The sequence below is a fragment of the Aulonocara stuartgranti genome (assembly GCF_965226115.1).
Source record: "Aulonocara stuartgranti genome assembly, chromosome: 13".
Classification (NCBI taxonomy): domain Eukaryota; kingdom Metazoa; phylum Chordata; class Actinopteri; order Cichliformes; family Cichlidae; genus Aulonocara; species Aulonocara stuartgranti.
Genome location: NC_138949.1, coordinates 4,314,335 through 4,331,079, shown reverse-complemented (window position 1 = coordinate 4,331,079; position 16,745 = coordinate 4,314,335). Strand labels below are relative to the sequence as shown.

The window sequence follows — 16,745 nt, the reverse complement described above, 5'->3', positions numbered from 1 at the left end:
TGTGGTTGGACAATGTGTTTGTGCCGGGGAGGGGGGGCACAAAGAGTTTCTTGTAAAACAAAGGGGGGGTCTAGGAAAAAAAAAGTTTGTGAACCACTGAACTACAGGGAATCACACGTGTCTTTACCACATTATTATAAGCTATATAAGCATTAGGATGTTAAAAACAATAGCATCAATTCTTACCTTGGCAATGAGAACTGTTGACTCTTATGTAACCCTGAGGGCAATCTATCAGGGGGAAAGCTGATGACGGGAGCATGTGAAGAGCAAAACAAAGAGAAGGAGCACATGTTAGTCACAGTTTTGAGAGCAAATGTCTGGGTTCTTATTCTGTAATAATTCCAAAATACATTTATGAGTGTTCATTTAAAGTCTCATAAAGCAAAAAAGCATAAATCATGTTCCTGAAGGAAAGAAACGTATTCACTCTAAAATTGTAAAAAATGTTAATTATGGTCAAGTTAACAGCGTACCTTTACCGTGGTTTAAGTGAAGGTACTGTATTGCATTTTTTTATATTTATGTATTTTATTTTATTTTTTTCTATGTAACCTCAGGTTGATAGTCAAATTCAAACATAGACTGTCATTGAGAATGAGAACCCAGTCAATATAAATATGTTTGTCACTATGCGAGCTGTTTTGCGTATAACTGAATTACATATTTAATCTCTGTAGTTTCAGCGTATTGCTGTAAAATGAATATAAACTATTTGTATCTTTAAACAAACAGGAGTGGTTGAAGAGTAGATACGATTTAGTTCTAAACCAAACAGACAGAAGAAAGAAAAAAATTAATCATATTAAATTATATAGAGAGATGAGCTGAGATAAAAATACATTTATTTGAGCTTCTTCACGCAATAAGATGAGCAGCAAAGCCTCTATTATCTGTAAAAATACAATGGATTCATTCATTGAAAAATGACTAAATTAAGGTAATGATAGTTAGTTAAGACAGGATACAGTGTTCAAAAAGAGTTATTAATGGAACCATGAAGGGTTGCAGGGAAGGAGGTGGACGTAGCTGCTAGAAGCTACTTAAGCAGCAACATTAGTACACAGGAAGTCAGTCTCACTGCAGTACAGCTGGACAAAGGAACCAGTGGGTAGGTGGTACCCAAATACTCAAAAGAAGATTGATATTTTGTTCTAGAACAAAACAAGGCAATGATTGTTTGACCAAGAAAGCCAGTCTATTTACCAGTTACCACAGTCTCCATCGCACAATGGACTATTTCACACCTAAATGTTTAAAAAAAGAAAAAACACCTCATGCCTCCACCATTCCTGAGGAGAGGACAGAGAGTGCAAATCTCTGGCCCTTTGGTGACTCCCACTAAAATGCTGGATATGAAAAGACTTAATCTTCCCTGTCCTGGTGTCTTATTGCATGTGTGCTAAAAGCAAGCACACATGCAATAAAAGCAAGTCTTTCAGTTCTGTTCTCTCCTATACGCTAAGAACTATATCCTGAGCAGCTCAGGTGTGCAATCAGTCTTTTTAGACTACAGATTCCGTGGTGTCCCTAACAGCTGTGTTTTACGACAAAAAAACTGCTCCTCGCTGTTTAACCAGATGTGTATGCGAGGCCCTGACAGATTAAAGGATGGATCAAAGACCTATTGTTTCTGAAACTGTTGTTTCCCTTGGTTCAATAAAAACTTCATTGCTGTTTTGTATACTTTTTTAAGACTGAACAATTAGTCAAAAGCTGCAGCAGGGAGTTCATCTTTGCAGTTTTGTATTAATATTTCCCTAAAAATAGGGAAGGCCAAGTACAGAAGAGCAGGACAGAAATCCTTTGACAATGACAAAGCTGAGGGAATGGATTGGACTGGAGTCACTGATTAATGCTGAAACTGAATCAACTCTGAAATGGGGACACAGGGAGAAGACAGGCTCAGATTTCTGATACAAGTGTAAGTTGAATACAAAAGAATGAGTGTGCACCGAGCTGAGCTACAGCGTGAGTTAAAAGACCTTTACAATACTATAACCTCAAATCTACTGAAGCAGTACATATATTTTTTGTGTCAATAACCAAAAATTTACAGAGAAATTACTTCTGCTCAGGAGAAAGGAGAAAACTTAACGTGGGCACTCCAAAAACTCAGGCTGCTCTGGACGTCTCACTGGTTTGGAAAGGTCATTTATTCAAAGAGAGTGAAAAGACTTCAAATAGAAAAATAAATAAATAAAATAAAGAGCCTAAATTCTTCAGTGGGGGACAGTGATCATGTCATCAGCTGTAAAGTATTGTAATCTTAGAAACTTTCTGAAACTTGTCACTGTTTGGACACTACAGGAGATATCAAAAATGAAGAACAGCTGAAAACGTAAAGTCTTGGGACTGATTTCAATGTTGACTTTTTTTCTCTACCTTCTGAAACAGCTGAACATTTTGATGGCTTCTGCAGCACAAAGAATACATTTTTAATGTATACTGAGTACTGTGAATTCTTAAATAGCATTCACGTTAATAATGTTCAAATTCGTGGCTCTCTAGCTTTCAAATCAGCGTTTTCGGATCTATGCTCTGCTATTAGATACTAGTTTAAATACGAATAATTAGTATCGAAATTAATTCAGCATTAGATTCGAGGAAGGACCTAATTCTTTGGGAGGGGCTCAGGTACATTATAACTTTCTGGTAATATACTGCCCCCTTCTGTTGACAGTTAAGGTTGTGTTTTTCAATCTAACAAACTGCAATAAGGTGTGAAAATCCACAATGTTTAAAACACTTACTCACAGCTATATTCCTTGCAAACACTGGATATGGATTAGGATGCTGTGAATAATACTCAATTTGCTGTTGCACACAATAACCAACATGTTGCTATCGTAACGATGAGTTTGCAAAGTGTGTTTTCACATATGGGTATTGATGGATTTACACAAAAGTACTACAGTACCACCCCTTTCCTCAGTTCAGCTGGGGATAATACACTAGAGAGCGTCTTTTCATGCTCTACATACAACAGCGCTGGCTTCAAAGACAAGTTCCACAGTTCTATAAAGGGAGTAGTGTTGAGTAGCCAGCTACTACATAAAAAGGCTGGCAATTCCATCCTCACCTCCCCCACACACTCAGTTTAGCTGGTACCACTTTAAACAGAGCTAAGAGGCAAGGGCCAGCACCACATGCTGCCTTGGCATTTAGTGCTTTTCCTCTCTGGAAGTAGCTGTTTGGGTGAAAGTCACCTGTTTGTTAAATCGACCCAGTACAAGACTCATAATGTTTCCTAGCTGCATTTTTATTTTGCTTGTCACTAGCTGAAAGTTATGGCTGCAAAAGACACATTGAGCTGTGTTGAAACATTTTTAGAGTGTGGGTTTCAAGCCAGCTGGATATTTTGCTTTGACTGCTTTTAAGGAAGCCCAGTCTGAAATTTTACACTACTTTGAAAAAATGTCTTGAGGCATCCCTCATTTCTATATATTTTGCTTCTGAGGAGCCAGACTTCGTTGTCATTTTTTTGAAAGCGGTCTCACTTTGACCGCCAGTTACTTTGGAAATTGGCTGCTTTTTCATTCATTTTGAGTCCAGTCATCAAACCTGAACATTTTCCAAGAACAGGCCTTTTGTTTGCTTGTTTTTTAAGCGACTTAACATTGACCTTTCAAACAGCTAAGCATAAAAATCAAGGCTCAAGGTAGCTCAAGGGCTGAATAAGTGTACTGTGTAAACACAACTTAGCAAAGAACCAGTTGTGTACCAGTTTCATCTGCGTTTGCTGCCAACATTCAAAAAAGAGCTTTCAAATGTTCTTAAAGAAGCCTGGAGATCCACTCCTGAAGACAACTTAAGGAAATTACAAGAAAGCAACTATTGACTTTCCAGGTGGGATTCTGTTTTTGTTATATACTCTATTTTCGCTGAGGTTTACACATATTATAACCGCTACAGCTATTTGCTGTTTACCTAGAAAAATATAACAAAATGAGTGTTAATTCAAGATTTTTGTGCAGTATTATATTTGAAGACAAACTAGTCTTTGCAGAATTACACTGATTATATTCTCATTAAAATATCATCTTACATGTCCTAAGACATGATATGCTGTCAGTGAGGATCTGCTGCCAAACACACAGCATGTAATATAAAAGGTTAATGAGGTTGCTAAGAAAGTTGATACAGCATTATCTCAATACCACAGTGTGAAAGGACACTGAGATGCTCCTCCACATGTTGCTGTAAAGGTTTAGAAAAGCAGGGCATTAATATCAGGCGAGTCAGCTGGATCGTCTTTCTCATGAACTGAACTGAACCAGTGCTCTTATTTATTCATAAAACACTGCCCTCATAAGTGTCAGCGCATCACGTGTAAGCGGCTGACTTTACCAGCTCTTAAAAACCAAGTGATTGTGTATCATGTCAGTGCAAGCAGCAGCTGCCAAGGTTTCCTGGGTCACGCTAGAGAAACATCCAATCCAACGCATTTCAGTTTGACTCAATTCAGTTTTATTTACATAGCACCAAATCACTGCAACAGCAAACTCAAGACGTTTTATACTGTAAGGTAAAGACCCTAAAACAGTCAGAGACAACTTCTCTGAGCAAGCACTTTGTGACAGTGGGAAGGAAAAACTCCCTTTTGACAGGAAGAAAGAGATTAGCCAGAGATTTTTAATAACTAATGATTAAATGCAGAGTGGTGTGTAAGCACACAGAGAGTGTAATGGAAAAGTGATTCTTGCTCATTCACAGCTTTTTACACATCCTTCAATCAACACATTTTTTCTAACCCCAACAGCACAAACACAGCAGAGACAGTTGCAGACAGGGTAGAGACGTCTATCAGTTACTGCTGCCTGTGTTGATATTCACCAGTCAGCCAAAGGTGCCGCGCCATTAACACAAGAATCCAGACGAATGCGTCATAAAAAATCCAACCCCCTAAGCTGTATAAATGTTTATGTGTTAAGTGGGGAATGACTCACTTTTGGAGCTATTCTAAGTGGCCGTTAGAAGAACTGAAGTTTTTGACGATGCATTGGATTCAGTTTGTAAAAATCTGAGGGCTGCCACTTAATTCACGCACACCATTATGTTTATTTGTGTGAGGCGCTTTCTGTGTTTGTGCTGGAGACATTGTAGCAACGACTCTAATTTTTGCTTGCTTCAAAAGCTTTTATGGTGTATAGGGCTTCTTTTTTGTTTTCAGCAATCATTATTAGAATGAAACAAATATTATTACTCTTATTAAGATATACTGTCTGTGGTTTTTCCAACTCATGGGGTACGCTCAGTAGGTGGTCAAAATCAGAGTCAAAAACTGTACTTTTCCACTATGCCATTACTTTCAAAATGCATTAAGAAGTGAAAAACTAGAAAAAATATTCTATTGGCAGCTCTGTGTTAAATTCTGTTGTTGATGGAACACAACTTAAAATACATAAACAATACCTTTAATGTTAATGATTTTCATATTTAGATTTCCATTCAAGATTTGAAAGTGGGCACTGGGACTGCAGAGCCCAGACCACCTGCCGGCATTTCTTCCCCTCAACGTTAATTCCATGGCTATGAATTCACTACCACTTTTAGAAAAACATCTAGACCTGGACTTACATGGTTTCTTCGGACACTTTTGGCATTTGTGGAATCCCCACGAGGTCCCAATGGTCCCACAGCACTGCTCCAGCTTAGTTAGAATGGGCAGAGCCTTTCCACACTAACACATCGAGATGGAGAGAACAGAGAAAAGGACAAAACAGTGAGGATTAATATTTTTGCTTCTGTGTATCCTCAGAGGACAAAAATAAATGCAAACCTCCTCATAAAATATGATCTGGTAATGCAGAGAATATTAATTTTAAACTTTGAGCTATACTAACTAACAGGCATTATTTCTGTTCTGTATTTTACATCCATCGTCTTCTATAAATGTGTCTTTGGGATTAATACCACCGGTGTCATGTTTTGTAGTCTTTGTGCCTCTTATTGTTGTCCATATCTAATCAAAATATTTCCCAGACTTTTTGATTGATTGCTTTAGATTACTGAAACTGAAAGGCTTACTTGATCTAACAGATGTGTTATGACTGTAATTAAGCTCACAAACAGCAGACATGTCTGACATTGTACCTGACTGCCTGCTGTCTCCTGGAAGCAGCGGCCCAGTGCATTCTTAGAGGTGACAGGCTGGTACTGAGGAAACTGGTAGCTGTGCTGGCCCGGATAGACTATGTTGTAGCCATGGTGCTGGATCTTCTGGCTGCTTTCGCTGTGATGGTAGCTATAACTAGTGGATGAGGAGGAGCCTTTTGTTTGCTGTCCATTGTTGTTGTAATTGTCCAACTGAGACACCTGGTGGAACTGAACTGAGGCCTCTGGGGGGTGATTGATGTGGATGTTGACGATGCCTGGGCCGTACAGGAAGAAAAACACATACTGTATACAAGCATGACACTGATGTGGTGCATCACAGTAGATGATTAAGATTAACCATCTTTGTTAGGTTTATGATGTCACTAGTAAGGAGTCAAACTCTCCCCAAAAGCAAGAGACAAACAAAAATGACTTTCCTGACAAAAAAAGTAACAAATTGTGATATGCCTCAGTTACAATAAATCCTATTAATAAGTAAATAAATAAACCCAAAGCCTAATCCTATTTTGAAGAAGAGAAAAACTGATATTTTAGGAGAAGATGCACATATTTATTGATGTGCATCAACTGGATTGTTTCTCTTTGTTTCTTGATTGCCAAGGCCCGAGAGACCAATCTAATTGGATAAAACACATATGATGATTGTCTAGGCCAATGTCACATTTCACTCACCAGGTGTCTGGCCGTTGCTATAGGTCAGAGGCAGGGTGTGTGTGGAGTGGACCTGATTCTGGCTGTAGCCTCCTGATGTCTGCTGGTGTCCGTTCTGAACCGCCATCTGGCAGAACTTTCCGGTGAAGTTTGGAGGGCATTGGCATTTGTCCCTGGTGCTGCACTTACCGCCATTTATACAGGGCAGGTGACACACCACTAAGCAGAGGAAAGACCAAGCGAAAGGTGTTAATGCGCTACTGGCTCCACTTCAACACACACAAACACTCGCCAATAATGAGTTTGAAATGATCAACAAATCAGCGAGTCAGCCCAGATTTTCATTTGTGTGACTGGTTAGCACATGTCACCACGAAACAAGTAAAATGCAAGCTATTCAAGGGAAAATATTATTCTTAGAGAAGTCTACTGTTCTCACAGACCATGAACACACAGCACAGAGCAGGTTGCAGATCTGTACACATAACTTTAAGAGTGGATAGGTACAAACATCAGCGTGTACGGGTGAAGTGAGGGATACCACAAATTCACTGTTTTTCAGGCAAAAGGTTCACACTGACAGTAAACCAGGTGATACAATATATATGTAAGGACTGTTTCCTGTTTAACTGTGTAATGTAGTAGAAATTAAATACAAGATCCAAGACAAAATAAAAATGTGTTGTCAAGCTTTGACATCTCTTTCAGCTCTGACTGATTATTTTCTTGTCTCAGAGCCTGATAAAGTCAAACCAGAGGTCATCCATGAACAGGAAAATCATGTCACTCACATCTAAAAACTCCAGCCCACCACAGCAGCCGTTAATCATCACTGTCAAACATCTTTCCACACAATCACTCTACATACCTCATCAGCACAGGGCACACCACATGGAAAACGTCCTGTATACGAGCTAGTATGAAATTCACCAGTGTGTGAGCACATGTTTACACGTGCTTAATCCCTGCTTATTCCACTTTTCATTTTACTCAGTATGACTCTCAGTGACATGTATAAACTCTATAAAAGAAGTGGATGCAACTACTGCCATCTCTTAGTGTGTACATTATTATTTACAAGCCTTTTGGACTGAGAATTAACCACATTGTTGGTAACAAGGGTAGAGCAGGCTAGGACTGAGGGGTTATGTGACTGAAAGAGCAGAAGACACTTTGCACAACCATGTGGTAGTCAATCACAAAATAGCCCGACTTTAGAGTATACCACTTTTACGTTGTCTTTTTTTTGTTTTCAAACATAAACTGCTGGACAATTTAAAGTGAGATGTTTGCTAATAGAAACTATGATGCTTTTCCTTATTTTTGTCATACACTGTTGCAATGGCCAAACGCATCATTCAATCAGAGTTTCCTGACCTGCTGTCCATCTACACCAAGCGGTGCAAGACTAAAGCCAGGAATATTACGATGGACCTCTCCCATCCCAACAATGGAATCTACTCACTGTTGAGGTCTGGGAAGCGCTTCCGCTCCCTTAAGGCCAAAACAGAGAGAATGAGGAGGAGCTTCTTCCCCCAGGCTAGTCGGGCCCTGAACCAGGTGTAGGACTGGACTCTCCCACACACATCGCATCACCGCACGCACTCTGTTTGCACACTTCTTATAATTTATAATTTCCTTTTCTTCATAATTTCTTTCATAAATCATTATTTCCACATTCTTTTTACTGTAAAATTAAAAGTTAAAATCTGTAAATGTTGTAGTAACCTGTAAATCTGTAAATCTTACTGTCATTTAATGGTCGGGCATTGCACAGCAATAAGCATTTCACCACATGTCGCACTGTGTATGGTGCTGTGTGTGACAGATAAAATTTGAATTTGAATGTCCCGTGGGCTAAAAGCTTCAGACTGCTCTACATACTTGGGTTTTAGACAGTTTTTTTCTATTCTTGGACCTGTATGATGTCAGTAACGATGGCCCTTTAGCCCTTCGTCTCAGATGAACAGCTATAGTAATGAACACAGTTTAAAATACTTGCTGTCCAGACCTTCTGTTTCTGTGGCCCATCCAATCAGAAGGCCTTGGCTTGAAGGGAGAGGAATTAAAATAACTTCTTTCAGACAGACAGTGATCTTCGGTCCAGTATAAGATGAATATAAACAATATTTTGAATTATGCAAATCCAGTGTAGTGGAATCTAAGAATAAAAATTTGGACTTGGAAATGAGCAGAACAGGGTTTCAGTGTCCAGCTGACTCGACGCTAAAACCTTACGCGTGTTCTGTCATTGTTCTGTTACACAGCGGTTCTGTGTTTGATTTGTTGCACTATATTTAGACTTTGTTTACTGATGTTGGGCCCCAATATGCCCAAATGTCAAAGAGAAATTAAAAATGCATGGCGTGGAAGAGTTCGGGTCTTAGGAGGTTAAAGTAAAGAGTTTTAGTACAGAAGCACAGATGATATCACGGATGTGTGTCCAGAGTGAGTCACTGCTCACTATAAAATAATCAGTATAACGGTAATGTGAGTGTATTGCAGCGAGACTTTGTGTACATGAACATGAAATTTATTCTAATCAGCCAGACAGAATTGGAAATTAAAGCTGGTGTCTATTACAAACCTGTTTCAAATAAAGGCCTACTACCTTCCACAGTCGAGGTACTGTAAATACAGGGAGTCATCACTGTTTGATGAAACATTTTGTTTGTTACTCTAAATATGATTATATTTAACAAAATAAACAGCCTATACTTAACTAGCTGCTATTCCCATAAACTCCACTTCTAACTGGAGACGGTGTAGTTGCCACCTGCTGGCATACAAATAGTTTGGTATACCCAAATGTAAAAGCTTGAGAAAGAAGAAACTGCAAGACCAAAATTCAAAAATGTGTTCTCAGACCTCAGCAGACAACCTGCTGAATTTAATGTTATTATTAGAGTGAGAACTGAGGAAGACTCAAGACATCATAAACCAGAAATTATCCTTTCGAGAAGGAAGGATAATTCTTATGTGCAGAATGAGCACAAGCAAGTGTGCACACACTGTGATTTTCAAAAGCACCTCTTTGAAAATGAAATGTTGAGATCTAAGACCTCTGTTTTTCCCGTTCTCCATTTTTATACTCAGCTGACATAATAGGACAGTCACTCTCAGTGTTGGGGTTTTATATAGTAAACCTGAGTCTCATTGCTTGTGTTCTTAAAAGATTATTCACTCTCAAAGGAATTCCATTTAGCACAACACATGTACTGTATACATACCCTCTCCACAGAAGTCAACAAAGTGAATATTAAAGAGGCTATTCGCTCCAGCTTTCAGTTTCTGTAAATGGCAGTTTTAGCTAAGATCACTATAGTCAAAAGATCATTATTTCCACTTGTGGTGATTTATATTTTTTGTTATATTGAGCAGAGAGCACACCTTTCCACACTTCAAAATACAAACATGGACATCCAGCAGGACCCCCAGACCCCTCAGAAAAGGGTATGACAGCAAATAATATATTAGAGTCAGTACAAAAAGAGGAGTTGGAATGAAGGGGGTTTGCACAGTAAACAGCTTGCAGAGCATGCTCTATGTGGTATTTGACAGTTGAGTCCATGGAAGGATATCAACTGGGTACTTAAAGCACCACAGTCAAAATATTTTTTATATATTTTTAAAATAGTTTTAACATTCTATGCACTCAAACAATTTGTCTCTGACAATGTCCTCATGAAAAGCAGAGCCTAGGGACAAAGATAACAAAAGGTCAAAAGGTCAAAAACTGAATGTCCAGTTAGCATCCCCAGAAAATTTAGGACTGGTGATGAATTTCATGAAGATCCCTCAGCTGCCACAACCCTGCTTCTATACACACAAAAGTAGTTTTCCAGGATGAAATTTCAAAGTGTGAAGCCAGAGGTTTTCTTCTGGTTTTCTTCTGGAAAACGCAGGTTTTCAGCTGATGTGACTGCGAGTGGAGAAAAGGAAAGAGGAGGCACGTATTCCAAAAGCTGATGAATGTTCTGAGAGTCTTTGTCCAGAATCAGAAAGACTTCTGCTGAAAAACTCCCCATAATAACTCTGGAGATGTCGCTTCTGTTCATACATATGTGATTGATGATAAAACTGCGCACTTTGGACAATAACCACTCTGTAATAACCATGTGACTGTGTGAAGGCTAAGACAATAAAAACATGAATGATATCTGTACTGATACATGAAAGATAATTAAACTCCTGGAGGATTGTGTCCCAGCACTGTTCCAAGTGGCACCTTCACATTTAGGGAGACCGTCTGTGTCATATTTGGTTTTGGAAAGGAGCAGTGCCTGTGCAGAGAGTGCAGGATGTTTGCACACTTCTGAAAATCACCTGCTTCTGTCAGATGGTTTCAATTATAAAGAGTTTGTGCTAGGGAGCACTTCTTCAAAGATTTGTCTTCTTGTGCCTTAGAAAGATTGTGTCTATGTGGTCTCTCCAGTTATTGCAGCCTCCTTCAACTGGACATGCATGGTGTCAGGTTAACTGGTGATTCTAAACTGGACGTGAACTCTGTGTGTGTGTGTGTGTGTGTGTGTGTGTGTGTCCATCCATCCAGGGTGTACCGCCTCACAATATAACAGCTGGGATAGGCTCCAGCTCAACCATGACTGTGACTTGGACATGTGGAAACGGATGGTTGGACGGATGGATGGACTAGCTAAGAATAGCTAAACTGACTTGAACATGAAAAGTGAAACTAAATTAAAGCTGAGACTTGCTAACATGTGGTACCAGTTATTTCATTTAAAACTGAATGTGAGAATGAGCATAGCCTGAAGAACAAAAAATTTAAGTGTCTAGACTGTTTATGCAGGATTCATTGCATATAAAATGAAAGTAATGCTGAAAGAAAATGAAAGCTACTTTCCTCACCATGAACTGGTACACCTGTGTTTCTCCTTTAGGCCCTGCTGCTTTGCCTTACACACTCACACCTCCCACCAAAACTTTATTTTTTGTTAAATCCAACTGTAAGTGATTCGATGTTGTCTGGACTGCAACAAATGAGCTGGCAGCCACAGGCACCTTTAATAAAGGGAAGCAGAAGCTGAGGGCCAGAAAGCTCTCAGCACTTGGAAAGACACTGGACTCACCTGGGAGAAAATATGCCAGAGGAGCTGGAAAAACACCACTTAATTCCACTCTCCAGGGGCTGCAGTGGGCCAAATGGGATGCACATTGAAAAGACTGAACCAGAGATTTTTTTTTTAAAACATATCCTGCTGTTTGCTATGACGTTATTGCCTGAATACTGTTGTCTATCACCAAACCCTAAGTAGCTTTTATCTAACATTTTGCCACAAATCACTAATTTTCCAATATTTGCTAAATTGACCACATTAGGGCTAAAAAATTGATTACATGGACTAACCTCACCTCTTAATCTTTGTGTTTTGGTGTTTTCTGTCCCATTGCAACAGGTGTATAAAACTAAGCATCAAACCATACAGTCTGCCTCTACTAAAAATTATAAAAGAATGGATTCTTCTAAAGAGGTGAATGAGTTTGAGTGTTGTACTACGCGTTACTCTTAATCTGTTCATCCCTCTGTGATCAGCTGTAGGTGGAAACAACCATCAAATGCTTGATATTTACCAGAGAGCCTCATGTCGCAGTTACAAACGTTCTAAATGTTGCAATCTTTGATTATTGTTGCACATGTTCAGAATTATTTCGTTTCATTACTCATCCAAGTGGCTTCTTCAGTCTCAGCTGATTGCAGGTTTCTCCAACCTTATAAACAGAACATCACATCATGAAGGCCCTGAGTAAATGTGGTTATCTCAGCTGGACTTTTGTCAGCCTATCAAATTGCTGCCATGAGCTTGGTGTCCACATTCTCACCTACAAAATGTTCAAATCAAACTGTTTAAATCTGCATTTCATCCTTTTATAAATCATTTAGCAAATCTTATCAACGCCTTCATGTGCTGTAACCACAGCGCTGTGACACTGCTGTCACAGCAGTAACAAGACTGGCCTACCGCAAATGTTTTGAACCTTCATCACCACAATAATTAGTGTGTAGCCCCAGTGGATGGAAAAATAAAATCACAAATTATTTACATCATTTCTATGTACAATATTATTACTATAGGGAAGAACCATGAACTGCAGCCAGTGAGGCTGAGACATTCACACAGATGGATGACAGACTGGGCTGATGTCCCAGTGAACATTTTTCTGCTGATTAGCTTGTGAAAAGTCTTGAGGCAGCTAAGTTATAACCAGATAGCATTTGACTGAAAATAAAGTTTATTCCACTGGGATTATTCTAAAGAGGTAATAAATTCTCCAGAACACAAGAGAATCCAAAATGGCAGGAGATGTTTAAACTTTGTAGAGCTTTAAAGTTTCTAGTTTCCTCTGTTTACATGAAACTTGCTGATAAATGCATCATCAAGTTGCATCTTCTGGACATGAGATCTCAGTTAACTGGCATGAGTATAAAAACAGTATAAACACATCCACAGTTTAGGGAATCAGCGCTCGTCCCTCAACACCTATCTCATGAGGTAAGTATGATAAACAAGACGAGCATGATTTATTCGGTCTCAGTTCTTGAAGCTCACTATGGTGTGCAAGTAACTTTCATCTAGGCTCTGCCCTGCACACTGTTGCTGGAATGAGAAAGACAGAGAAAGGAAGCGCTTGAACTTTAAGGGGAGGACGAAGCAAGCTTGGACAAGCATGTGAGCTCATAGCAAATGTTACGACTGTAAACATGTTTGTGCCTGGTGCTGCCTTTTGGAGCATTTTTAATGCTCTGTGCAGTTTTGGTGTGTGAAGTTCTACTTTATTATTGGCCTGTTATTGAGCATGAGGTAGCCAATATTAGTTTCTATGCAATGCATCATCCTAATCAAGTTTACTCACATTACATGATAACTGAGCACGCCACCATTCTCAACTAAATAGGCACACTTCTGGTTGCCAAAAATGGCAATTTTATCAAACAAAACAGCAAATGGTGCGTATTAAAAGTGACAGATGGACTGGTGCAGTAGTTACAGTACTGTGGATGCTATACTGGTCTCCTGTGGTGAGAGCTGGGCATGAAAGTGAAGCTGTTGATTTACTGTTTGATCTGCATTCAAACCCATAACTACAGCCACAAGCTGCACGTAGTGCCCGAAATGGAGTGTGACAACTCTAAAATCGTTGAAAGATTTAGCAACTGCAGAAGACCCATTTTGATGGATGCCTTTTTAACATATAAGAAAGCATGCAAGTTAGCTGCCACGTTAACTCTCATTTCTCTCAATCCTATGGTGGGAAGTGGTCTGATCACAGTAGGCAGAGACAGCATACCCACAATGTGCCCAGATTCTATGTGTGGGACCCACATGTGGCCACACATGCATATTAGTGTATTACCACCACTAATTGATATTGAGTGAGCAGTAGATTATTGCTTAAAAAAAGCTAGTTTTATCCACTCCCTTATTCACATTATATTACACCAGATACTCTTCCTGACACAACCCTCAAGTGATTTAAGGCTCCTCCCAAGGACAAACCTTGCTCTTTTGCTTCATAGTCAGACATGTAAGGACAGGACAGGTTCCATAGGGAATCACCTGTCCTAATAAACAAACAAACAAACAAACAAACAAAAACAAAAACACAATTCAAATCCTATCCCACTAGTCAGTCTACAGTCGTTTGCAGTTCACTTCCAAAGTTCTTTTGCAACAAGATAAGATCCAATTTAACTTCCATTTTATTGAGGTTATAAATCAGTCACCTTCTCTCAGCTTCATATATGTTCTGTGGTTTCACCAGAATATTTCCCTGTATGCTGGTTCCCTATTATAAATACAGCATACACACACATACAGGTATGGATGAATTGTGGGACTGTATGGGCAGGGCAAACCAACACTTATCCCACACAGGCCCTAAGTGAGCGTCCGGACATAGGTCTTACAGCAGATGAGTTTTCTCTATATAAAACCCATATAGAAGCCCCTACCAGCTGGGTGCAGGCACACCCAACTGAGGCCCATGTGGGATAAATGTAGGTTTGGCCTGCCCAAACAACCCCACAGTTCATCCACAGCTACCCAGTGTGGGCCCGCATGGACATGTTTGCTAGCCAATCATATGATTACTGGATTATTTAAGTAATATTCATCTCCTTTATATCTCCACTTCAGCCTCTTCAGTGCATCCCCAACCCCTCTTGAAGTTTTTCACTTTTACCACTTTTTGGTTATTGGTTACTGGCTCCAATACTAATGTCAAAGACTGGAAACATTCACCTAAAGTTATATTTATCCAATAGCCAGAAGGGAGTTCAGGCATCACTGTTAATCCATCCCAGTGCAAAAAAGAAAACCATCCTTCCGGGTCATTCACAGTTAACAGTCTGAGGCTCTTTTTCCGTGAGCTGGTGTTACTCCAGTCATACTAATTTGTTCAGCTGCGTCAGACAGGAATTCAGTGAGTTCGACTCCCCATGTTTATTCATGTGTCACAGCCAGATACACTCATCTGCTTCTTGTAAGCACTCAGGCGGGTTAAGACACAGTCTGCTGGCTCTGTGAAACACCAAACAACACCCATGCCATGTGCTCTGTTACACAGGAGCAGTTCATGACATTCTCCAGTTTTAATCTAACTGTCTACACTAATCTTGAGGTCATTAACGCTACCTTTGGTTTTACCGTTCCCTTTTGGTTTGATTTTTTTCTCTGTATTTTGTAAATGTTGTTATGATCTGTGTAAATGTGCTTATCCATATCTTAAAAGTTGGTGGTCAAAAATCAAAATTCAAGATCACATCGCAAAAGATGTCCTTAGCTTTAATTAAAACCACCAAACATCAGGGACCCATGGAGATTATTCAGGGATAAATCTGGTCAGCCAGTCATGGACTTTAAAACCTTTTGTCTCTAAATTTAGTTGAAAAGCTAAAGATGAAAAACATCAGTCTTTAAGTCCACCTAATTTCAACCATTCACCAATTAATATCACAGATTTTGCCTTTTTTTGGCCATTCATCAATAACTTTTATCAATTCATCATCAGCTGATATAGCTAACCGCTGTCTGGTCACAGTTGGCTGAATGAGACTAAGGCTGCTCTCTGATTGGTTTCTTCCATATCTACTATTAACTTGATGTTTCAGCAGCTTTTACTTGACTATGCTGTAGAAGAGTCCAGTTCTAGCGGAGATACAATAAATAACTTTTGTTGGTGTGTTGGTTACAGCTAGCACCCGAAGCACTGTATATGATACTGACTGTATATGATACTGACTGTATATGATACTGACTGTATATGATACTGACTGTATATGATACTGACTATCTTTCAGATTTGTAAAATCTTTCTGTTGATACCAAGACATGTCTCAGACATAGTGTTAGTTATCATCCGTTTATGGTCACAACAGCAGTTGCCTCAAGGCACTTTTTATTGTAAGGTAAAGATCCCACATTATGCAAAATAACATTATTAGATTTGCATAGTACATTTGTTCTAAGCTCCTTAGGCTGTGCACAGTGCTCTTTCATGTTGATATTTCCACCCAGTGACGCAAACGCAATCTGTCCAGTGCTGATTAAAAAGTTAGACAAGGTACTGGTGACAATGTGCCACTCTCATCAACTGTGTAACTGTTCTTTTTTGACATCACACATCAGCAGTTAATGACAAATAAATCACCAGAATTATTTAAGAAAATACACAACTGGAAAATTTGGATTTGTGCATCGCTGGTCAAAAACTGGCATTAGAAAAATATATGACTGTTTAGCTATGTTCACCATGTACGTTTGTCATGAGAGTCATAAGGGACAGTAAAATTATCATCCTTAAAATCAGCATAATCATGTTAAAATACAGCAGACTCTTTTCATTACGGCACAATAATTTCACACCTGTGTACTGTTGTGAAGGAACGTGGTGATAAAATGCAAAAGATTTTCATGTCAACAACATGTTTTTCCACCAGCAGCTCTAATATGCCA

At 39.2% G+C, this 16,745-nt stretch overlaps 1 protein-coding gene across 6 annotated transcripts in view; it reads right to left on the bottom strand.

Annotated features, from left to right (window-relative positions):
- ltbp1 (latent transforming growth factor beta binding protein 1) overlaps window positions 1–16,745 on the bottom strand; it is a 134,913-nt gene that overhangs the window by 53,124 nt on the left and 65,044 nt on the right. For all 6 annotated transcript variants that reach the window (XM_082558110.1, XM_082558107.1, XM_082558109.1 and 3 more), the window contains exons 6-9: window positions 6,793–6,990; window positions 6,097–6,374; window positions 5,581–5,683; window positions 187–246 (exon numbers count right to left, since the gene is read on the bottom strand). In XM_082558110.1, the coding sequence (XP_082414236.1) occupies window positions 187–246; window positions 5,581–5,683; window positions 6,097–6,374; window positions 6,793–6,990 (639 nt within the window). The remainder of the gene's footprint in view (window positions 1–186; window positions 247–5,580; window positions 5,684–6,096; window positions 6,375–6,792; window positions 6,991–16,745) is intronic.